The sequence below is a fragment of the Rhinatrema bivittatum genome, chromosome 17 (genome assembly GCF_901001135.1).
Source record: "Rhinatrema bivittatum chromosome 17, aRhiBiv1.1, whole genome shotgun sequence".
Classification (NCBI taxonomy): domain Eukaryota; kingdom Metazoa; phylum Chordata; class Amphibia; order Gymnophiona; family Rhinatrematidae; genus Rhinatrema; species Rhinatrema bivittatum.
Genome location: NC_042631.1, coordinates 20,627,222 through 20,651,299, shown reverse-complemented (window position 1 = coordinate 20,651,299; position 24,078 = coordinate 20,627,222). Strand labels below are relative to the sequence as shown.

Sequence of the window (24,078 nt, the reverse complement as noted above, 5' to 3'; positions counted from 1 at the left end):
CCATAACATGATGTTCTCACCACAATGTTTCACAGTACGCATGGCATTCTCTGTGTGATGTGCTGGGCTGGGCCAGAATCAAATGAAATTGTAATTCCCTGTGAAGGAGTCTGTAGGAAATGAATTCCCTCAGACTACCTTATGGGACCGGGCACAGCTGTCTCGCCTGGTCCTCCTTAAGATCCAGACCCACAAGGAATCCTGGGTGAAGGAAGGAGCTTCTCACCAGAGTATAAGAACTCTGAGCAGGAACCCATTCTCTGTAAAGATCTGCTATGTTTGATATCTGTGTGCTACCTGGACTCATAAGAACAAAGGATGCAGGTGAGCTGCATCCTTTGTTTAGCCGTGATATCAAATGGCTTATCTGGCTAAATTCTCACCTTCTCCCCTGCCCTCCAGGTCCTTCACACCATATCTCGACCCCTCTCTACCCTATAGCCCCCCCCCATGTCTTCATCACATCTCCACATCTTCATCTCATACCTCCTAGCCCATCTAACACGCCTACATTCATACCTCTACCCAATTGCTGAGACTCTGCTATCTCCCCAGTCCCTGCTCAGCCCCAAGTTCACATTTCCTCACTTCGCCCAATCTCTGAGGGTCTGACTTTCTCCTAATTTTCAGGACCCACTTTCCCACCCAGTCTCTGAGAGCCTGTTCTCGCCTTCCATACTCCCCACCCGAACTGGGAGTCCGTGTTCTCTGCATCCAGTCTGGAAGGCCCCAGTCTCTTCTTTCCTTCCCCACCAATCTGGGGTCCCTGCTCTTTTTCTTCATCTCTTCCTGTCCATCCACACCCATTCTACCACCCTCTCTCCCCCCCCCCCCCCCCCCCATACCTCATCCTCTGCTGTCTCCCTCCAGGAGAAAGGAACTTGATCCTGCCCTTCCTTTCCTGTCAGTGCCCCAGCTGCTGCTGTAAATCCTGAGTTTCTTTCTGCAGTGCTGGCTCTTCCTCACTTTCTGTTATAAACCTTGCTGTTTGTATCACAAGGGGCTCTGTGGAGAGCAGCTGCATGAACCGCACAGGCAGTGACAGGAAGTGAGGGGGCCAGTACTACAGGAAGAAGCTTCAGCAGGTCAAGACATGGAGGGAAGCGAGGGAGGTGAGGGTCAGGATCAGGATCAAGCTCCTGGAGGGAGAGCTGAGACTGGGTGCACTTCAAGACAATTCAGAGTGTGGGCCCTGTGTACTCAGAGCTGACAACATCCTTGGCAAAAAAACAAAATTAACTTTACTTAACCAATTAAGGAAATTCAATGATGAACAAATGCAAACAATATAATGCAATAAACCCTGGGAATTAGTCTCCCAGTTATTAATGCTCCAAAGGTTCCTCTAAACAAAACAATTCCAGTTAAGGGGGGAAAAGGGAGAAAAAAATTCCTTACAAAACATTTTCAGGTGAAAAAAGTAAAACTTGGTGAGATGCAGGATTACAGTCCTTACAGAAAGCCAAATATGAAACGAACACAGTCCTGTGCTGATACATTCTTTGGTGCAAGCCTTTACTTAACTGGTAATCTTTCTTCTCTATTCCCTCAGAGGCACGGAGGTTTCGGCTCGGTCTCATTAAGTAATAGCAATGCAGTCAGAGGTAATTAAGAGTTATTTCTTCTTCCCATGGAGTGAATCTGCCTGGACAACTTTAGCTGAGCTATTCAGCGGGACATGTTTCCCACCGAATACACCTGGTTACATTGAAAGCCATCTGAGGAAAAGTGCCTGGATAACTTTATACCTGCTCTTTACCATGACCAGAATTACCTGGCTAAATTTATTCCAGGCTACATATAAGCCTCACCCCTGGAATGCCCCGCACTGCCAGATAATGACTTGCTCAGCTAAAACTTACCCATTCGGTGGAGTGGGGAATTCAAAATGGGATTTGTCCAACTAAGTCCAAACAGCCATCCAAACCCCTTTGAATATGGACCATATATATAACTATATATTATATTCCTGTAGAATACATTCCTCATCATGGAGGCATGCTTAAAATAAATACAAAATAAAGACTGGTTTAGCATTCCCCCAGGTTTCATTTTAGGGAAATATTTAGCCATTATATATTAACTTTAGTTTTTTTACAACTGATTTCCTTTTTCTTTAAAGTCTGTTATTCAAGTACATTTCCTTTACAGGAAAACTATATCTACAGCAAGAGATAACAATATGAGGAAGAGCAGTTAGGCGTGGCACCCGGGGTTTGCTACTTCCCTAAACCATGACTGCTGGAAACTGGGAGGATGTGACAGTGGGTGGGTGACCATAGACAACCCCTGTTTCTTCTATGCTGCTACTTTGAAATAGGAAAGCTGCTGAGATATTGGATATTCAAGGTGTACAGGCAAGGGTTTGAGAAATTCGACAAGTTACTGCTGTTGCTACTGGAAAGCTAATTGAATGTCAAGAGGCTCATTATGTTCTGAAGGGTTAAGAGTAACGGCAATGCTGACTTCTAGGAGTCATTGCTTCCCTCACTTCTAACAGAATTCAGTAAATCCAGGGGATTATTGCCATTTTATTTTATTTTATTTATTTAACAGTTTTATATACCGACCTTCATAGTAAAGGTTTTGAAGTAGAGAAGACCCTTAGACTAGTATTGACAAGATAGGAGGAATTATGGTTACAGACTGCCTTTGCTCTCCATATGAGAATGTATAATAAAGGCCAGAAAATCTATGATGAGCAATAATGTGTACAAATCAGCCAAGAAACACCCAAATAGGTGTATGCCTTAGTGCATCATTTATATCTAATGACAGATAATTCAGCATTTTTAAGGTCAGTGGCAGCATGAACCCAGGAGTCAGATAGAGATGGGCTAAAGAGTTTCCCGTCTTGAGATATGGATTGCTGTGCAAAGTGGCTCCTTTTTTTAATGCTCATTATTGTCTCAGAACTATTTCAAGAAATTAAAGATCCGGAAACTGCTATTTCCACAGCTGTGCACAGCTGTAAGCTGCTGCAAGTCACGATATTCATAAACCCTCTTGCTCGTAAGTCTTATAGTTTGATTGCAGAGATGTATGCAATCTCACCAAATAAACTCCCTCAATCTATGTAATTTTCATAAATGTTTTAGGGGGTGAATGCTCCAAAGCCATTCATTCTTTTAAATACAGATCTGATGCAAACTTTGTCACTGATTTCTGACGAAAGGCATGAGACTAGAGAGGAATCCTTTTAAACACATTTAAGTAGAGACAGCAAGCACCCCGCTGTCTTCCGAGCATTTATTCTGGTACTCTGTTCTACCACACTCCAGCAGAAAATTGCTTCCAGAAATGTAAGCAGTTCATTTATATGCGTTTCTTCCTCTCTATGGGATGAAAGAGATGAGTTTTTCTTTCCCCCCTCCCCTCCTACCCCTGTGTGGTTTGCTGCTAAGGCAATTTCTATGCAGATATCTATGAACATTTTGATGGAAAGTAGCTTTAATTACAGCAATGCTGCTAATTTCAGATTGTTCCACTCTGAAGTGTGAGTATTTCAATTACCTGAGCCCTGATAATAAAGTGCATTTTTTCATGAGGTATTCCTGTCTCTACGACTTAAAAATGCCATGTTGAAAAGGACTAAGATATCATGCCAGGATCTCAGCGACAGAGCTGCCATTTACCAGATTATTGTGAACGATGAGCAAATGCTTCTAAAGATTTTCTTTTATCTTGCAAGTTAAATTATAGTAAGTAAGACAATATATTAAGCAAAAATGTGAAATGCAAGACTCTTTAGCCTCTACTTATCACTTAAATTTCACCATATGAATTCATCTGTAAGTCTATCTCATGTATAAGTTGATAGGTGATTTTGAGACCAAAGTCCATTGAAATGCATTGAACCGTGTATAAGTCCAGGTTTAAAATGAGTGATCAATCAGGAAAGCAAGCCAAAATGATAAGAATTCAAGAAAAGCCATGTCCGAATTAAAGTCACGTGGCACTCAAGATGCGATGGGGGTAATATTCAGCTGCTGGGTGGCTCAACTAGTTAGCGCTAACTAACAAGGTATATTCAGTGGTGTTGTTGCGCCGCTGAATATACCCAGCTGATTTAAAGTTAGCCGCATATGTTTATGTAGCTAAATGTAGGACAGGTCTGTGCCACGACCAGAGTTAGCCACATAAGTTAAGCGGCTAACTTCAAATAGGAATCAGCAATAAGGGGTCAGGTTTGTTGATGTATTTACTGTGAGATGCGTTAGGAAATGATTGAGTTCAGCGACATGCTGCAAGCTACGACAGTCTTGGTCTTAATTTTGGCATGACCTGTGCATAGGTTGAACTGGCTTTTTAAGGCCTATTTTGCAGCATACATTTTTCAACTTCTACACAAGTATATACAGTATAATCCCTTTTTATTTTATTGCCCCATCCTCATCGCTATGTCTGATCTCTAGAATTAGGTATGGTCTTCGTTTCATTACAAGTTTTGGAAGTAGAAATATTCAGTATATGTAAGTTTGCTTAAATTGTCAGAAATCAAAAGAGGGTGCCAAAATGTAGAGAAATAAAAAAAAAGAAAATTAGAAATCACCTACTTTCATTTACTAATAAAGTAGTGTCCCTTTTATACGGAAAGGTCAAGGCCAAGCCATTTCAAATAATAGGTTTTTCTAAACTTCACCCTTTACCTGTACCTCTCTCTTCCCCTACCGCCTTCCCACACCCTGATCTGACCATCACTCCTACCCAGGGCCCAACCCAGCACCTCCATGGCCCTACCCAGTCCATATCTTGTGTAACCTGCTGCTTTGGCCATTAACGTTGTTCCCTCTTGTGCAGCTAACAGTCTCAGATCAGCTGATGACATCCCCTCCGGAGATGTCATCAACAGAGCCCACTATTCAAACAACTGATCTGACCCTGAAATGTATGGGCGGGACGGTCAGAGCAATGCATTAGAAGAGATGCAGGTTGCTGAATTTTTCTGGATGCTGCAAGTTTTCAGACAATGGGAAGCCAGACACAGTGCTCTTCAGAAGGTGTTTTGCTTCATTTCATTTGAGGGCCCCTGAGTAGAGGCCAGCTGGACTCAGTTTTAGAACATTTTGTCTTCTGGGCTAGTGCTGTCTTGTCAGATTGATTACAGGTTCCATGTAAAAATGTCTTTTCCTCGAGTAGCAATGCCAGAGAGTGCTCTTTCCTGGAGTGGCTCACACAATGGCAAAGGCTCCAAGCTGAACTTTTGAAACTTTGGGCATTGGTTTAGATTATTTGCAGATGATGTGAATTAAGCCACAATAAAAGAGCATATTTTTGACCAAAAAGTATTAGAAATGAGTTTGCAAAAGACGACATTTTTTCCAGTGAAGTATCACAGAATGACAAACAAACAATCTTCAACAGTAAAATTTTGGTTGAATTTTAAAAAGCCTGCGCAAAAATCGGGGGGATACGCGCATGGCCTGGCCTTGCACACGCCGAGCGCATTTAAAAAATGGCCCGGCCACGCGCGTATCTCCTGATACGCGCAGAAGTGCCGGGCTCGATCAAAGGGGCAGGCTGGGAGTGGGGTATGGGCGGATTGGAGGCCGGCCAGGACAGCGGCCATTAGGCCTTGTCCCAGGGAAGCGCGCGCCAGCTGCGCGCATGTTAGAAAATAGGCGCGTCCATGTGCACGTGCCAGGAATTGCGTGCACATGGACATGCGTGTGCGTGTTTTAAAGTCAACGCCTTTGTGTTTTTTGTTTGCCTTTTAATTGTGAATCCATTTGTCTCATTTTGAGATATATTGTGGGAAAGGAGGGGGAAGAACATGTGTGCTCTTCTTAAGAAAGTTTAATTCTTTTTTGGAAATTCTGAAATTTGAAAAACACAAATTTTGCCTCCTCACTGCATTTTCAGACTTTTTAGGGGGGGTTTTTTGTTTTGTTTTTTTAAGTTTTTTAAATTTTGTAGGAAAATGCTTCATTAATCCAGAACTTCCCCTACGCTACCACATTCCCTAATGCATGTATCTTTCTGACATGGGCATTCCCTCTTACCAGTTATAGCAAACATGCATATTTGAAAGATGCCTGAACGCTGGGCTTTATTTGGAGGTACAATGCAAGAATTTGTGCTACCACCTGATTTTTAAAAACAGCACCTCCCTATCCGATTTCTTTTCCAAACAGCAGTTTCTTTGCTTTGACAGCAAACATTGTGTGTGATCAGAGTGCACACTTTCATAGCCTGTATCTGCCACGCAGAATCGTAGGATACCTCTTTCTTGCTCAGCTGCCTCACTGAGGTCTGGAAGTTTGGGTCCTCCAAGGATTTGATTTCGCATCAATATATGCTCCTGTTTAACACAAAGAAAGAAGTCTTTTCTAAACAGTATGAATGTTAGCATTTTTACTTCAACATATTGGTGGCAAAAAGCAGCTAATGTTAGCCATATCTGGAATTACGACATTTTGAACCCAATTATTCAGTCCCTGAAAATATATTCTGTTTTTACTGAAAGTTAATTTATGAGTCATCATGCATGCTTTCTTGGCATCAACAGGTAAACCTCAGGTACTGCTGTGTTCTCTCCTGTCATCCCTGCTCATGGTGGAATTCACAAATAAACCTAGAAAACCATGCGAACCTAGCAGGGAACCAACAATCTTTTTCTAGCAAAGGCCAATGTCATATTTAGGGGGATTTCAACCTTTGTAAGTATATAGCAGAGATTAAAAAAAAAACAACCTGGACAAAGAAAACTTGAAAAAACAACAAGCGACACAGTTTGCAATATAAACTTTATGAATCTAATGGGACTCGTTGATTTTGAGAGGAATTTTCAGATTGTCTGCCTAGGGATATTTTACCCCCTGGACTTTACACCAAGGTTCAAAGATGAAACTCGCGGTGGGTATAAAATACCCCTGGACCTTTGCACCTTCTTTTTGTGGGGGGAGATTTTATAAGGAGAACAATGTCCATAGACTTGAAAATACAATCTATGTTGCATTATTTTCCGATCCTGCTCACAATGCCTCCGTGAACGCCTCCTTAAATGCAGCTAAAAGTATGCGCCTTGTAGAATACTGTGTGCACTTTTAGCTGTATTAGAGGTGGACAATTTACAGAAGGCCAGTTTATGTAAGTAAATTGCTGTTTACACATGCGGAAATAACTTTAAAACTGTTCTCAAAGTCATTAAAATGATATTTTATTCCAGTGTTCTCCAGCGCTCTCCTGAAGGCACAACTGACTATTTGAGTTATCAGAATATCCATAATGAAGATGCATGCGTTAAATATGCATACATTGGAGACCCAGGATATGCAAATCTATTTCATTCATAATCTTGAATACCTTCAAATTTGCATGTCTACTGTAAAAACATGGCTTCATTATAATAAAATATTCCTAAACATGGCAAAAATTGAATTTATATCAGTCCAGAGTGCTTATTCCACCTTTTCATACTTATCTGTGACCACTGATAGTCATGCATTCTCCATCAACAAGTGTGTTTAGTCTAGAGGTTTTGTTAGAGAGTAACCTCTCATTTCATCCACATATCAGAATGGTCATTAGATCTGGGGTCTTCAAACTGGGGCAGATTTTAAAATGTATGCCCGATTTTATAACATGCGCAGCCGCGCGCATGTTATAAAATCAGGGGTTGGAGCGTGCGAAATCGGAGTGGCCTCGGAAGGAATTTTCCTTTCCCCCACACCTTCCCCTACCTGTCCCACCCCCCAGCCCAAAACCCCCCCCCTGCCATACCTTTATCTCATGCCTGCCAGCCAACTGTCAACATGCGATCCCCCGGCTCAGCAGCCGTTCAGAGGCCTCTGGCCATGCCCCCACCCTGCCCCAGACTCCCACGCCCTGCCCCTTTTTGCAAGCCCCGGGACTTACACGCATCCCGGGGCTTTACGCGCATTGCCGGGCCTTTTGAAAATAGGCCCAGCGCGCGTAACCCCCCTACGCACGTAAATCTTTTAAAATCTGCCCCATTATGAGTTTAGAAAATTCCACTCATTGTTTACTGTAATAGTTGTTATTTAGGCGTACCAGATGTCTCCTTACAGCCTTTACAGCTTCTGCTTAGTTCCACAGGGCATCTTATTTCTGGAATTAAACGCTCCAATCGCATTACTCCCATCTTAAAGAATCTTCAATGGCTTCCCATATGCCAGCGAATAGAGTACAAGATTGGGATGACTGTGTTCAAATGTATTAATTCTGGATTCTGTCCATGGTCCAAGGCTCTTCTTAAATTACACCAGCCGCTTCATCAGTTGAGATTTACACAGAGGGGCTTGCTTGATGTCCCCTCTGTGAGCTCTGCCCTCTTTATGTAACCAGAGAATGTGCATTTACTGTTGCATCTCCAGCTCTTTGGAACCCTTTTTTGCTCGACTTGCAGCTATGTGACTGTGTGAAGACCTTCAAAGGGCTTTTAAAGACCTTTTTATACAGGCAGGCTTACTTGTAAACACTATGTTCTGCACCCTCAGCTTACAACTGCTCGTTAGCTACTACTCATGTATAAGGACTAACTACTAGGCTCAGGACTCCTTTTCGCACGTGTCTTCCCAGGGCTGATTAAGCATCAGGAACTCAATTTTCCAGCATTTGTTTTTTGCAATGTCTTTGTTTTTGCTTAAAAATTTGAATTTGAATGTTTTTATTGTACATCACTTAGGCCATCTTATGTTAAGCAATTAACAAACTTTAATAAATGTAATCACAATGGCAATCCTGAAAACCCAACTGGCTACATGTGCCTCCAGGAGAGGGTGGAGAAACATTACTTTATTCAACAGGAGAGGGTGATTTTTAGAAACAGGATAATAAAGAAGCTTTTGACATCCTCCAGTAATGTTTTGTGAGCTTCAATGCCTCTAACAATTTTTTTTTAAGGAGGGTGCCACAGAAGTGGTCAAAGTTTCTGAAAAACCTAGAAACATTCTTAGAAATTAACTAAGTGTATTTTATTTTTATAAAATTGTGACTGAAATTCTAGCATTGTGTCAACTAAGCAGTTTTTGAACAAAATCTGTAGATATCTCATCAGGAAGGAAAACGAGCAATGGAGAAAACACTTTCTAGAGACTAACAGGCTGATGCAATAAGGTGCATTCAGCAGAATGCACAGAAGATATTTAAAGCCTAAACAGCTAAGAAACTTATTTATTTATTTAAAATTATGTATATCCCATACCCTCCAGAATGTTCAGGGCGGATATAACTTATCTGGCTAAGTTACATGGATATTCAGTGGCACGGCTGTCGCTATTAAGCCAGATAAGTTATATCCATCTAAGTTTATACCTGCTACGGTGCAGGTTATCTGGGTAAGTAGTGCCGCCCCTATTCACCCACTGCCAGTCCACAATGTTCTCCGGCTAAGAGATAGCTGGATAAGTCATTTATCCAGCTATCTAGCAGCCCCAACATTTTGCTGTCTGCGCACTTTCTAAAACTCCCCATGCATTAGCCTAGCATTAGCTTACGGCATCGTGTTAAGAAAAAAATGTATCTGTGTGTTAAGGAATTGTGTGCTGATTTTCAGCGTACAGTTTTAATGCACGGGTTATAGGCTGCTGTAATACTCCAAGAAGTGTAAGAAATGCACAGCAATTAATCAGCCTGGTCCTGTTTACATGCCCTGGATCAGAAAAGTGCCAGATTCTGGTGTTCCATATTCACCATTTATTAAGCAGATCAAGGTGGGGCCACTGTTTATTTTAAAATCATACACCAAGACGCTATATATGGCACTCGAGAAACTAGAATAAATGTATGCTACGGGGGGGGGGGGGGGGGGCTGTCTTAAAATTGCCCACCCTTTCTTCTGGTAAGAAAAGTACGTGCGGCGATCAACAATGGGAAAAGTAGGCAGGGTTAGGTCGGGAGAAAACAACAACATGCATAGTCTTCCGTTTTCTACACACTATGCGTCGTTCTGCAGGGGGGGGGGTGTCTGCAGGCAGAGCAGGGTGCAAATTTCTGCAATACTTTTTCCCAGGCCCGTTTCCAAAGGGGAAACTACACGGACACTTTCTCTCAGGGAAATGGTGCCACGTCCACCGGTAAAAGTGCCCTCGGACTTTGCAACTACCTGCATAGTTTTGAACTTTATTTTTATTATTTGCTGCAGTAAAGAAGACGTTTTCATGAAACCACTTAATAAGGAATTTTGCAAAGAGGGCGAGGTGTGAAATTGTATGGATGGGCGTTCTTTCTTACAAAAGACTGAGATTCTGAAGAGGATGTTATCAATGGCAAACCTTGCAAACATAAGAAGATGCAAAGCAAAACAAGAATTAGCTGAACCTACAGTTTTTGTAAAAATACACCCAACAAGGCGTTTTTCAGCCTTCACAGAAAGAATGAAATAGTAATGGAATTGGTAATTTTCTTGGAATGGAAGTTCAACCTGATTTGTAGTAAGTGGAGACAGCTCATTCTGGGTTTTAAGCCTATGAAGCAGGGAACTTCTAAAAGGTGATCTAAAGCTGTGAACTGGAAAAGAAAATGCAGTTCCTAGAAATAAGAAATAACTTGTGAAGATATTCAAACATTGTGCCGATATCAAATCCCACTTTACTATTGATAACAGGTTTTTCAAAGGGAGACAATAATATTCATCAAACAGAAGAATTCAACTCATTTTGATAACAGGGTCTGAGGTGAACAGAACTCTACAAATGTACTTTATCATTCAAATGGGCTTACCTATTTCTTACTTTGCTGACAGAAATTATAGGCATCAAATTTCAAGACCCAAGTATTCAATTTTAATGACAAGTCATTCTTCCCACTTAAATCCATCATAACTAAGGACATTATTAAAACAGCAACCATTTCCCAGTCTGTGTCTATAGAAATAATTATTTTTGAATAAGACTTTAAGGGAGTATTTTGTGGCCTTGTGCATAAGTGACACCAGTTTTTAAAAACGGACTTGTGCGCATAAATCCGCTTTGAACGTCATCCCATCAAATCTACTTGCACATGGTTGCACCTGCTAAAATGTGCACAGAATTTCAGTGAAATTTATGTACATGCTCGTCAAAATCCAACCCCCTCTCCGACCCTGCCCCTTGGAACGCCTCCAGCCAGTCTGAGGAAACGTCCACAAGAACATGGATGTAAACACATAAGTTTACCCCCATAGCAGGCAGGCAATTATAGGAAAGGCTATTTCTGCGCAGAAAACACCGTTTTCCTCCTCAGAAGTCCCTTTGAAAATGTCCCCCCCCCCCCAACAGGGTTAATAACCCAAACTGACATGTATAGTAAGACACTGGAGAAAGTGAGGAAACATTCATTGTACTTTCCTCTTTTATAAAATATTGATAAAGAAAACAAGTCCATTTTCATTCCAAGTTCTCTCTTTTTATATAAGCTACTGCCCTTGTATTTTATTCTCTCCAAAGCACATCTTAATATGACATCAGGTAGTCTAACGTAACGTAATATCTAATAACCTACCTCTCTTAGCTTTGTTAATTTCTGTAGCCGAACGGGCTGGATATGAAATTCCTTGTGCCCTGTTATTTTTTGTAGCGCGTTGCTGGAGTTGACAGTAGAGACAAAGCAGGCCTCTTCTTTGGCTGGGGACTCAGAAGCTATTCTTTCCTTATGTACAGGGTCCAAACTGTCCCAAGAGAGAGCTCGCAGCAGTGGAGGCCGTGTGACAGGTGAGTGAGATTCTGCCGTCCAGGCAACCCTGGGCTCATTATGAACCGGAGCAGATTCTTTGAAAAGTGGGCCCCTGGCACCAGCACCTGCTTTTTGAAGATGGCTTCCCGAAGGGGTGTCACATTCTCTTGACTTGTTAAGGAATGATGTCACAAATTCAGTTTCTTTAGTCTGTTTGCTGTTGTTTAGAGTCATTTTACAGCTGTCATTGTTCGCAGTAGAGAGCTTTTGTGAATTATCCATATGCTTCTGTGGATCAAAGTTTTCCTTTTGTTCAGAGAGTGTCTCTTTTGGGTTTAGAAAAGTAGGAGAACGAGGAACCAGCCTCCCTTGAGAAACCTTCCGCTGATCATTTTGCCTTCGATCTGTTAATCCTTTAGTGGCATTCTGGAAGGAAAGAGTAACCATAAAAACCATACTCGGACATTTCTAATTTTCATCACAAAAAGTCATGTCTTATTCATCCAGCTCCTACTAAAGTCTAAAACAGAAAGGGAGAGAGTGTACACAAAAACAAAGATGAAAAAAAAAAAACTGACATGGTGCATGTTACTTTGTGAATTTTGGGTTACGTTTATATTGCGCTATTGAAATAATTGTAAAAATAATGTAAAGTTGTTTTTTTTTGGGGGGGGGGGGGGGGGGGGGGGAGATGGTGGCTGTTTTGTCTTTTTGGCCCAGCAGTTTTCCTTTGCTCTTGTGGCCTTCCAGTTCAGCTGGATTCCTGGGGCTATGGTGCCACGAACCTTCGTTCACAGCTAGCCCACCTTTATCCCTCTCTCCTTCTGTCCAGCCCAAGTATCCCAGTCCTTGGCCCGGGACCACAGAGCTCTTTAGGAAAGCAGTACATGTACTCCCTTAGTCTGACCATTTGGTGTTGCCATTGTGGGAGTCATAGGCCGAAATTTCCTTTGCACCAGAGACTGACTGAAATCTGCCTCTACAGCATCCGTTGCAAGCCCAAGGAGCAGAATCCGGGTTTTGCAATTAAACCTAAGTGGCTGGCATGTGCAGTACTGCCACGGAGCCATCCGGCTGGCCCAAAATGCTACATCTGACTGAGAAAACCTAGCAGTGCCTGAATAAAACTGAACTTCAGTTCTGAGGAAAAAAATGCATGCTCTCTATAAGATCTTGAGGTTGAGACTGCCTACTTTGAACAGCACATAGTATAACAAGTATGGCAAATATAAAGTCACACAATGGCTGATGTTAACAGGTACACACTGAGAGGAGAATGGGATTTTGGGAACATGGCCACAAGCATACAATTAGAATTGAAACAGAGACCGAACATTCCTTTTTGTGTCACAAAAGGAGAAATGCACCTTGCATTTCTATAGCAATCTTCATGCAAAATATTCCATAGCCCTGCACATATTAAGTTAAACCATAAATGTCTAATACACTAAAAAAAAAGAAAGCATCCTCAAATCAAAGGCAACAATTAGTTGAAATGCTAACTTAGAGGATAACTTTCAAACAACTGCACGCCATGACATATTCGCATGTATGTGGCCACCTGCAGATATACCATAGTATTTTACAAAGTGCGAGTATGATAAATGCATGTTTTATAAGATATGCATCTATCTCCCCTGCAACATATGTATGTATATAGGCAAATGCATGCAATGCCTTGAAACTACGTATATCAATGCATTGAGCGTATATACTTTACCCAACCTATTTTTAAAATCTATGTGCATATATTTTACGTGTGCAAATAAAATAGGACTCATGTAAGCCAGCTTTTATATGCACAGGCCAGTGCATTTTTAAACATATGCATGTAAGTGAAAGTACCAGTTTTACCAATTAGTCCACCAGTTTGCTCAGCCCTTCTGCAGCTCACTGACACCCTCCTAGTTCTTCAAACTTCTCCTAAGTTCACCCAGACCTCCCACCCGGCCAGCAATACACAATAAACACATTTAGTATTACTTACACCAGATAATTAGCAGGTGTAAACTTATGTGAGTGAGTGCTCAAATGTATGCATTTGTCTTTTAAAATAGCAACTTTTGCACATAAGTGTTGGCCCCACTCAGGAATGCCCCTATCCTGCCCTTTTTTACAAGTGGATATATGATCGTATGTTCGAAGTTTATAAAATATTTGTATGCGCGTATCGTTTTGAAAATTCACCCTTTAGATAATAATGTATTACACGCGAATTTCAAAAAAGGAAATAAAAGATGTATGTTATCTATCCATTATCCCACAACATGCTGTTAGTCAGTACAATGATTAAGTTGCTTCCATGCGCCGGGTCAGGAGACCACGATGGTAGCCACGTGGCTAATCTAGACATGCTGCCAAAAGTTCAAGGGTGGAGGCCTCGAGACTATGGGGGGAGGGAGGCCAAGCAACAGGGCAGCCAGACAGGTGGGTAAAAGAGGTAAGAACTCAGCCCCTCTGATTCTTTGTTCCAGAGGACTGCAGATCTTCCCTCCCACCTTCACGGAGCACAGCTGTAGGTTGGCACGTTCGGCTATGGACAAAGATAGCAGGAAGAGGTCAAGGTGGTCTAGGGCATCAGGAAAGTAGGAGCAATTTTGGACTCAAACAAAAGTGACCCCCCTCTCAGGTGAACTTGGCCCATTAGCAAATGGCAAGTTCTGAGTGTGTGTGTGTGGGGGGGGGGTGGGTGCTAATGGCAAGCAGCCAGGTTTGTCAGGCGCGCTGTTTATGGCAAAGCAGTCAGGTCCTGTATTAGGCTGCCAAAACTGAAGGCTCAGTGATTGCTGTATCTGTCTGGCAGGCCATGGATGTATCACATCAGCTGGGTCTGTCTGGCAGATCGGCAGTAGTCTGAGATTGGACAGTATAGTCTATATGGACAAGTACTATGGTAACCGAACCTGGGATATTTAGGTAGATGGCGATGATAAAGCATGGCGATTAAGCAATACCATGATTTAACTGTATAATTGTATTAATAAAACTGCTTGTATTTATCCATTACACCTGCCTCCAGCCTGCATGTTTGTTTACAATCACTGTGATAGGGAGGAGAAAGAGTTACCAGGGGCCCACAGTGTGCACTCGTGTACAGGGAGATTCACATACTACTTTACAATGCAATGGGGCCAAAAATAGTGTGCTATGCAACAAGCCCTTATTATGCATGCCTATACATGCAAATGAAGAAGATTCATATGCAAATGAGGCTTTATCAAGGTCATACTAAACAGTGTGGTAGGCAGCCCTCCACCCAATGTTTACTGTGGGCCCAGTAAAAGGGGAAAAAAAAGTGTCTCACTTTGGGTTACTTAGCAAGGTGGATTTCCTTTCCACTCAAACCCTGGTGAAAAGCAAGTGCCCCACTCTTCAAATCTTCCCCCTCCCCCAAAAATCTATCATGGGGAGGAGGCTAATCAGCAACACCCGCCCCCTTCATAGACAGGACACGCCTTGCCTCTAACATAAGCAGGAATCAATTCCTTTCCAATGGCTAAAGAACCCATTCTGAAGGGACTGGATCTTCGCAATCGTCACTCGAGTGAAACGCCCCTCGCGGCGTCCTGCGTTGAAAATCTAGCCCCTTTGAAATGGTGAGGTGGGAGGAGGGCGAGGGGGTGTTCCTTTGCCATTGGTGGGATGATTGATGACTGCTGGGGGGGGGGGGGGGCACTTTTTCGTTGGAGTTTTGGGGCCAGAATATCCCCTGTGCTCACCAGCCCAAAGTGAAAGGGCCACTTAGGACCGGGAATTTCGGGCGACAGCTAATGTGGATATTAAACTTCTTTGTGTTAATGTCCATGTTAGAACCCAGGCCCCGCTAATGAGGGCAAGCTTTACTGTGCCCTCGGTCTAATTTGTTTGCATGGCACATTAAGTCCTGTTTCAATGTGCATGTACACGTCGTACTGAGAAAACTGACCCTTGTGTTGAACATGTGGAATATGCAATAAATGTCCACTGTCCTTTGTGACTGTTTCACCCTAGAATCATAACAGCCTGTCAATCCCCTCCTTCCTCCCCATTATACTGCATTTGTTAATCATCGCATAGAGAGCAATAATAATCCATTGCCAAAGGACAGATAGAAATAAACCTGCCTATCCAGAGGCTAGTTTTCAGAGGTCCCTGCAGAAACCCCTTCGTTTAATACTTCTATTCCTGGTCTTCCACGAAACTCTCTGCTCCCTCCCCATTTCCCAGAATAATCTACTGCTGAAGGGGGACTCGAGGAGGGGAGAATTTATCTAAGATTTGCTCCTCTTTTACCCTTTTGAAACTATTGTGATACTTGCACTGATGAACTGAACCAAAAGTTGGGCAAAAAAAAGTGTGATAATAATGCCGTCGTTCACATTTGCCGACATAGATATGTGCTAGTGGACTATTGTTCAGCTTGGCAATGACAGGAAGTTCATTTATGTATTTATTTCCATTTGATATTCTGCCTTTTTCCTAGAAAAGGCAGATTACAAAGAAAGACATGAATTGCGGTGCATGATGTCTGGGGGAGGAGGGGACATAAGAACTTAAAACTGAGACTTTGAAAGCCTTCCTGTTTAAAAAGACTTCCTACTAACTACAACAGCTTGAACATTAACAACTTTGAAGACATCTTTCTTAGCCCAGGACTTATCACACGCTATAATCTGTGTTTTGTTTTGTATAGATTTTATGTTATGTTTTATTTTGATTTTATGAATGTTTTATTTTGTACATCGCTTGGGCCTTTTTTTGCGTTAAGTGATTAATACATTTTAATAAATGTAAAAATGTAAATGTATAGATAGTAACACACGGTGTACCCTGATTTCATAGTATAAGGAGGATACCTAGCAATAAGATAAACAAGCACAGAACATAAAGGCAGAATACTGCTCTTCATTGCTTGCATACAGAAAACGCAGGCTACTTTGTTTAAGTTCAAATTGAAAATAACATATGAGAAGTTTTAGCCTGCCTGCCTGTCCTCCCTTCCCCAACCCCCATTAAATGCTTTTTTTTTCTTGAAAGAACCTGCTTGTCTGTCCCCAGCCTCTCTTAACCTGGGCAAGTGGCTACTGCCTGCCTTTTCTCTGCCCACTGTAAACCTGGTGGCATGCAGGGTGGGGGTGGGGGGAATGGAGCGGGTAGGCAGATGCCAAGATCAACCCTCGCCTCCTTAGCCTCAGCTGAGAGCTCTTTCCATAGCTGCACACAGGTTCACATATTTAAGAGGACAGTATGTACGTAATATAAAACTGGGTTGGATGACCTAGCAACGAAAGGCTCGGTTCATAAGGTAAAGGAATAACATAGCTGTACAACCTCATTTATTTATATGTTACTTCGTTATATCTGTTCGATGTAAAACGCCTTCCCAGGCGCCAATTTCAGTTACACTGTAAACCGATGTGATATCCCTGATGAACGTCGGTATATAAAAATTTTAAATAAATAAATAAATAAAATAGCTAAGATTATAATTAGTGGAGTGTTGTCCTCATTTCTCTAAATCAGGAAGCATGTGGAGAGGGCTGGGGCATTAAGTTTATATCTCCCAGTAGGAAATGAGCCATAAGCAGACCTCTCTATAGTTTATGTTATTTTTAACATTTAGAGTTTGTTGCCCCGAAGTACCTTGCTCATAGCTCATTACAACATAAAATGAAATACACCAACAGTATTGCAAAGCAAAACTTGTGTCAGGGGGAACACATTGACAATAATATTACAAAATAAATTACACTGGCAGCTTTCCTCTTAAACAGGAAGTAGCAAAACACTCTGCTAGCACTAACAGTGCCCTTAAAATAGTCTAGCAAGATGCACGACCCCTTTCTCGCTCTTTCCTCCCACAAACACGTAACGATAAGGCATGTAATATCTCTTTTAGGACCAAGACGCTAGACAAGTCCACGGAATGTAAGCACCCTTACTTGAGCTTGAGTTGCTGACCCAGCGACGCTGGCTGCAGGTACATCGGAACCTAGAGAGTTACAAATATTTGATTAGATTTACATCATCGTATCTCTTTCTGTGATATTCTGACTATTGATTTTTTTTTTTTTTCCATTCAGCTCCTGATCCGTTATTTTAAAAGTGAATCTATTTGGCTGTGGTCGAGTCTGTAGTTGCTTTACCTAAACCATGTATACACCTGTCTCAGATTAAGCGGCGCCAACAGCAGCCAAATTTCAGATTATATCCCCAGAAAAAGGCTGGGTGAGAAAAGTATTGCCTTGCATTCCAGTGTTGTAACCTAAAGTCACTTATCAATCTGTTTTCCAGTCTATATTATAGTAATTATTTTTAATTTTGTTGAGTACAAAAATATGATTAACAGACAATAACAAAGGAGTCAAGATTTCTCTAGTTTTATCACGACACTGCACATTTATTTATCATTTTATGTTGTACTTTATGAAGTCATGAGACCCATGCACAACACATGGAGCTATTTAAGCTAAGTGGGCATTATAACCTGTCTGTCCCTCATTGTCCAACAATGCTCAGTAGTGACAAAGAGAAAAAGGACCAGTGAATACATTTAAATTATTTATGTGTAAGCTAAAATATTTATATGCAAACAAAATATAATCGGCCGGATTTTAAAAGGGTTACGCGCATAAGTTATGCACGTAACCCTTAAAAAAAACCCCTGCGCGCGCCGAGCCTATTTTGCAATGGCTCGGCGGCGCGCGCAAACCCCGGGACGTGCGTAAGCCCCGGGGCTTGCAAAAAGGGGCGGTCGGGGGCATGGCCAAGGGGCGTGGTGTCGGCTTTGGGGCGTGTTCGGGGGCGTGGCCGAGTGCCCCGACACAGCGGCCTGTGTCGGGGCCTGCTGCGCCAGCAGACAGCCGGTGCGTGTAAGTTACGACTGCCCGGAGGCAGGCGTAACTTCGCTGATAAAGGTTAGTAGGGGAATTTAGGTAGGGCTGGGGGTGGGTTAGATAGGGGAAGGGAGGGGACAGTGGGGGGAGGCAGAAGGAAAGTTTCCTCTGAGGCCGCTCCGATTTCGGAGCGGCCTCAGAGGGAACGGGCAGCACGCGCAGGGCTTGGCACGCGCAAGTTGCACAAATGTGCACCCCTTTGCACGCGCCGACCCCAGATTTTATAAGATACGCGCATGTCTGATCTCTGCCAGCCCTGACCTTGGCCTGGACCTCAACACCACTTGCCTCCTGGCCCCAACCTTGGTCTGGAGCTGAAGGGAATGGTATAAAATGAGCCATTTCCCTTCAGCTCCAGAACTGGCTCATCTCTTTTTTCAGCATATTGTCCGACTCCACAGCTTTCCTGAACATATTCTGTCTGAGGAGTGCAATTTACGGGAAAGTTCTAGAGAAGCCTGTGCAAGAAGTTTGGAATTTCATTGGATTTATCTCAGTGTACCATCTACAAAGTAATGGGCAGACGGAAAGAACTAATCAAATCTTCAAGGGATTCTTAAGAACCTATGTAAACGAACCAGTCTACCATGACCCAGACAGAAGTACAACCATTAGAGAGAGGAAGGTCAGTGACAAAGTTTATGGCCACATGGGTCCATGGTTTCTTGGGGGCAGGCAATAGCTGTAACAGCCCCCAAGGTTGAGTGTGGGAGCTCTTTATAACCACACAATTAGTACAGGACTCCATGTAGTGTTGCATATCATGCTTCACTCAAGGCTACCAATAGTGGTGAAGGATCAGTTTCATTGTTTTGACTATCCCGGGGTGGCCTGCCAGGTGGGAATTATGGGTCCACTTAAGTACTTTCTCTCAGAAGCATTTGGGGATCCTCAATGGTACTGGAACTGCTGCAGCTATCACAATCCTTGCAGGATTGATAATGTGACGAGGACTTTCTGTCATGTCTTTTGTTTTGAAGGAATGTGAAAGGGCATCTGCCTACTGATTCTTCTCTATGGTTGGTCCCGGAGCTCAAATGCAAAGTGATTAAAGAATAGGGACCATTGAGCCTGAGACATATTTAACCACTGGGATTGTTGAAGATACTGCAGGTTTTTATGGTTGGTGAAGATTATGACCAGGTGTCTAAGTGGCTCCATTCCTCCAAGACCAGTTTCACCACCAGAAGTTCTCTGTTTCCAATAGTATAATTCCTTTCCATGGATGTGAATTTTTTGGGAATGAACAAACAAGGCATGAGAATTCATTTATCATTGCATTGTGCGAGGATAGCCCCTACCCCATTGGCAGATGCATGTACCTCCACAAGAAAGGGCCTAGACGGGTCCGGGTGTTGGAGACAGGGATCCTTGAGAAACTCCTACTTGAGGCAATGGAAGGCTTGGGTAGCGTCTTCAGATCAGTTTCCTTGTAAGAGAAGAGCAGCCAGTGAGGAGTACTCATGTATGAATAACCAGTAGTAATTGGCAAAGCCTAGCAATCTTTGCAGGACCTTGAGTCTCACTGGCTGAGGCCAGTTCTGAATGGACTTCACTTTTTCAGGGTCTATGCACAGGCTTCAATGGGAGTTAATACAGCCCAGGAAAGGCAGCTCATCTTGTTTGAAAGTACACTTTCAAGTTTGGCATGTAGGGATTCTCTCAGAGCCTCTGCAACACTTAATGTGCTCATGATGCTGTGCCAAGGAGTGTGAAAAAATTAGACTATCATCCAGATATACTTAGATGTGAGCATAGAGGAGCTCTCTAAAGATTTCATTCACTATGTGTTGGAAGTTCGCAGGGGCATTACAAAGGCCAAATGGCTTTACTAGGTATAATTAATGTCCATTATGGGTATTGAATGCCATCTTCCATTCATCCCCCTTCAGTATCCAGATGAGGTTGTAGGATCCTCTGAAATCCAGTTTGGTAAATATTTGTGCTCCACAAAGTTGGTCAAAAAGTTCTATAATTAGAGGCAACCAGTATCTTTTTTTGTGGGTTGAGGCCCCTGTAATCAATGCACAGCTTGATGGAGCCACCCTTTTTTCCAACAAAGAAGAAGCCTACCCCTGCTGGAAATGATGAAGGGGCGGATAAATCCTCGCTCCAGATTTTCTTTGATGTAGCTTGACATGGCTGCTGTTTCAGGAGTGGATAGCGGGTATACCTTGCCCCTAGGGGGCATATTCCCTGGGAGTAAGTCACTCAGTCATAGGATCTGTGGTGCAGCAGTGTCTCTGCATGCTTTTTATTAATGACATCTGCAAGCGCCGAGGAGGAAGATCCGGAAGGACCGATGTCTGGTTTGGGCTAGTGGCACAGGTGGGACGATCCGAGTGAGACATTGTTGCTGGCAGAAGGGCCCCCAACGGGCAATCTGCAGAGCTTGCAAATCTATAGTGGAGTTGTATAGCAGCTGCCAGGGTAAGCCAAGAATAATTCGATTAACTACCTTTGATAGTACATACAGAGATGCTCTCCATGGGCAGTCCAGTTTGAAATGTGATCAGCAGGGTAACCAAGGATAGCCATCCAGGTAGGAATTCACCATAAACTGAGGAAATGGTATCTGATTTATCCAGGGTCGCCGAGGAAAGGTTGTTTTGTTGTACCAAAGCTTTGTTCAGGAACAACTCTGTATGCACCTCAGTATCATAGGAGGTGAGGCAAATTGGCATGAGTAATTGAGGAGAGGATGAAGGCCAGCCTAGGGTTGCCTCTTGAACCAAATCTAGGCTTGGAAGTTTTCTGCCTTCTCAGAACGACAGGCAGCAAAATGCCCCTGAGCGGCACAATAGAGGCAGAGATTGATCTGCCGGCGTCTCTGCTTTGCTTCTTCAGTGAGATGGGCCCTGCCGAAGTGTCTAAGTTCTTCAGAGGAAGAAGCAGGCATGGCATCCATGGTGGAGACCAAAGGACACTGAAATTTGGGTTCCAACTGGACATGCCTTCGAGAAGCCTCTCTCTCTCTCCCAGGCCTGCTTTTGGAAGTGAAGATTCACCCAAATGGCCAGTGTGATGAGATCCTCCAGATAGGGCGACAGGTCCTAGCCAGCTAGCTCATCCTTGATGTGCTCTTCAAGACCTTGCCAAAAGATGGTGGTGAGACTGTCTTCACCCAACAGAGGCCAGTGTCTGGAATTGGATGGAATAGTCTCCAACCATGCAGGTACCCTGCCTAATGCAGAGCAACTTAATGGCAGCTGAAGACGACTGGCCAGGCTCGCTGAATTTCTACTGGAACTGTTTCAGGAAGTTGTGCAGATTCCCATAGAGATGAAGCACAGGCTATGGCAGGACTCACGAGGAGGAAAAGAATAAACATTACCTTGGTCCGGTTCAAGGAGAAGCTGGCAGCCTGTAGCTCAAAGTGCATCATGCACTGATTAATAAAGTCTCTGCAGGCCTTAGGATCTCTTTCATACTTGGATGGTGGTCTTAAGTGTGTCATGGGTCCCAGATGGAGGTGTTAGTGCAGATGTGGGTACGTGGACCTGCATGAAATCCATTCAGGCCATAAGGCTTGATGTATGCCGGCCATGTGGTTCAGCTGATCTTGCTGCTGCTGGACCTGGAGAGCCAACCCTGAGATAGTCTGAGCCAGGAATGAGTCCACTGAGCTAATGGCCTCAGCAGTCTGTCACAGATGTCAGCCCTTGGGCTGTAGCATGGTTGATGCAGCCTAGCAAGTGAACCTACTAGGCCTATGCCAACAGCACCCGGAGCACTTACTAGGACTGATTCTAGGTCTTCACCTATACCAGCCCCACTCCCTGCAGGTTTAGCCCTTGGGTTCCAGGGGCTGGCAGGGCTTAGGTGAAAGTTCTGTAAGGAGCAGTCAGATGAAGTTGAATAGCAGGCAGAGATCAGGGCAGGCAGCGAGCAAAGTGTCGAGGTCCAGGCCAAGGTTGGGACAGGTAGCAAGCAAGCAGTGTCATGGTCCAGGCTAAGGTTGCGGCAGGTGGAGATCAGGTAATGTTGTGGTCCAAGCTGAGGGCAGGCGGCAGTCCAGGAATGAAATCAGAGTGTGCAGTCAGTGTCAGAAACTGAAGTCGGGCAGAGCCGGACAGATGAGACAAAGAGAAGGTACCGGGGACCAGGGCAAGGCAACAGAGAGGCAAAACAACAACAAGGCATCACGAGTCAAGGTAACAAGGAAGAAAGACAAGGCAAAACATAGAGACAGCAAGCAACATGCACTGCAAAGCAGGAGGACCTGTTGCTGAGGCAAAGCTTGGAGCATGGCTGGGGTTTAAATAAACAGCCACATGGCATCATCAGGGGACATCAGAGGTCCTGTTTTGTGCTACGGGGCCTTTAAGTATTGGCACGCGTGCATGCCTAGAGAAGCATGGGGAGATGACAACATGGTGGTGTCTAAGCTGCATCACTAGGGGATGGGGGAAAGTGCAGCCGGTTGCAGGACTTCATGCAGCTGGCCAAAACGTTGCACATTATATTTTTCTGTGTATACTTTGGTACGTAGTACATGCATTTAATTTGCACTATATTATTTTTAATCTTTATATCTGCAGATAACTTTACCCAGCAAGGGTGGAAATGTAAGGGAGTAGCTCCGAGTTGGCACAGGTGAAACGTTTGGACTTAGTGTTGGGGAACATTCTGCGATTTAAAAAAAAAGGGAAAACAATAGCATTATTTTTGTTTTGTCCAGTGTATGAGCTTTTAAACTAAAACTAAACCATCTAGGCAGTGGGTTTGGTAGAACCTAAAAATCCCATAAACAGTTACAAATGAAGACTGTCATCTACAGTATGGTTAACAATATAATGAGCTCTGTATTAATGACACAAAAGTAAAAATATACATATACATATATATATATATATACACTTTTGGAATATGTCATTTGCTCTTTTCACAGTTTGAATCCCAGTAAGCAGTTGCTGCATCTGCATTGGGAGGCTGAAACACCCAGTTGCAGCATCTCATATAATCTTTTCTACATCATCACATAAACACGACAGGCATTTAGGTAATCTTAGAGGCTCGTGCATCTATCAGGTTGTTCTTCACACCCTTTCACGTGTTTTTTTTTTTTCTCTTTTGTTTTTTCATTTGTGAGGTTCACTTGCTTCCAATGTGAAAGGCATCGGCACTGTGGAATCTCTTGTGACCGGGACCTTCCGCCACGCTAATCGAATAGACCACGTAAGTTTGTGCTGGTCGCTATCTGTGACCGCATGAGCATTACAGCTGGTCACAATCATCAATTCATTGGTGAACTTTTAAGGGTATCAGGGTCCAGTGCGGCGCTGGGCATTTTAATGCCCTCATTCTCTAAATATCATACTTGCTTAACAGGTTCTGTCAATTGGACTTCTATTATAAATTGCTACTATTGGATGATGCTGATGGCTAATATAATTATTTTCAGTTTGGTAGGGTCTTGAAGTAACCTCAGGGCGATTCAGTTTAGTTTCAATTTTTGAATGAAATTTTCTAGTGGAATTGATTTCCACATTTTAGTTTTAAACCTCCTACACACCAGTATACATTGTCTACGGATACTTAAGATCCCATTTGGGATGAAAACATCTTGACCTCCAGAAGGATGGGGAGT

General features: G+C 43.1%; 1 protein-coding gene across 6 annotated transcripts in view; it reads right to left on the bottom strand.

Moving 5' to 3' along the window:
• The window catches only part of MRVI1 (murine retrovirus integration site 1 homolog), a 140,109-nt gene that overhangs the window by 30,290 nt on the left and 85,741 nt on the right, over positions 1–24,078 (bottom strand). For 5 of the 6 annotated variants that reach the window (XM_029582749.1, XM_029582748.1, XM_029582751.1 and 2 more), the window contains 4 exons: positions 23,040–23,117; positions 17,535–17,584; positions 11,443–12,039; positions 6,223–6,301 (listed from right to left, as the gene is read on the bottom strand). In XM_029582749.1, the coding sequence (XP_029438609.1) occupies positions 6,223–6,301; positions 11,443–12,039; positions 17,535–17,584; positions 23,040–23,117 (804 nt within the window). The remainder of the gene's footprint in view (positions 1–6,222; positions 6,302–11,442; positions 12,040–17,534; positions 17,585–23,039; positions 23,118–24,078) is intronic. The other variant, XM_029582753.1, reaches the window with a different exon arrangement.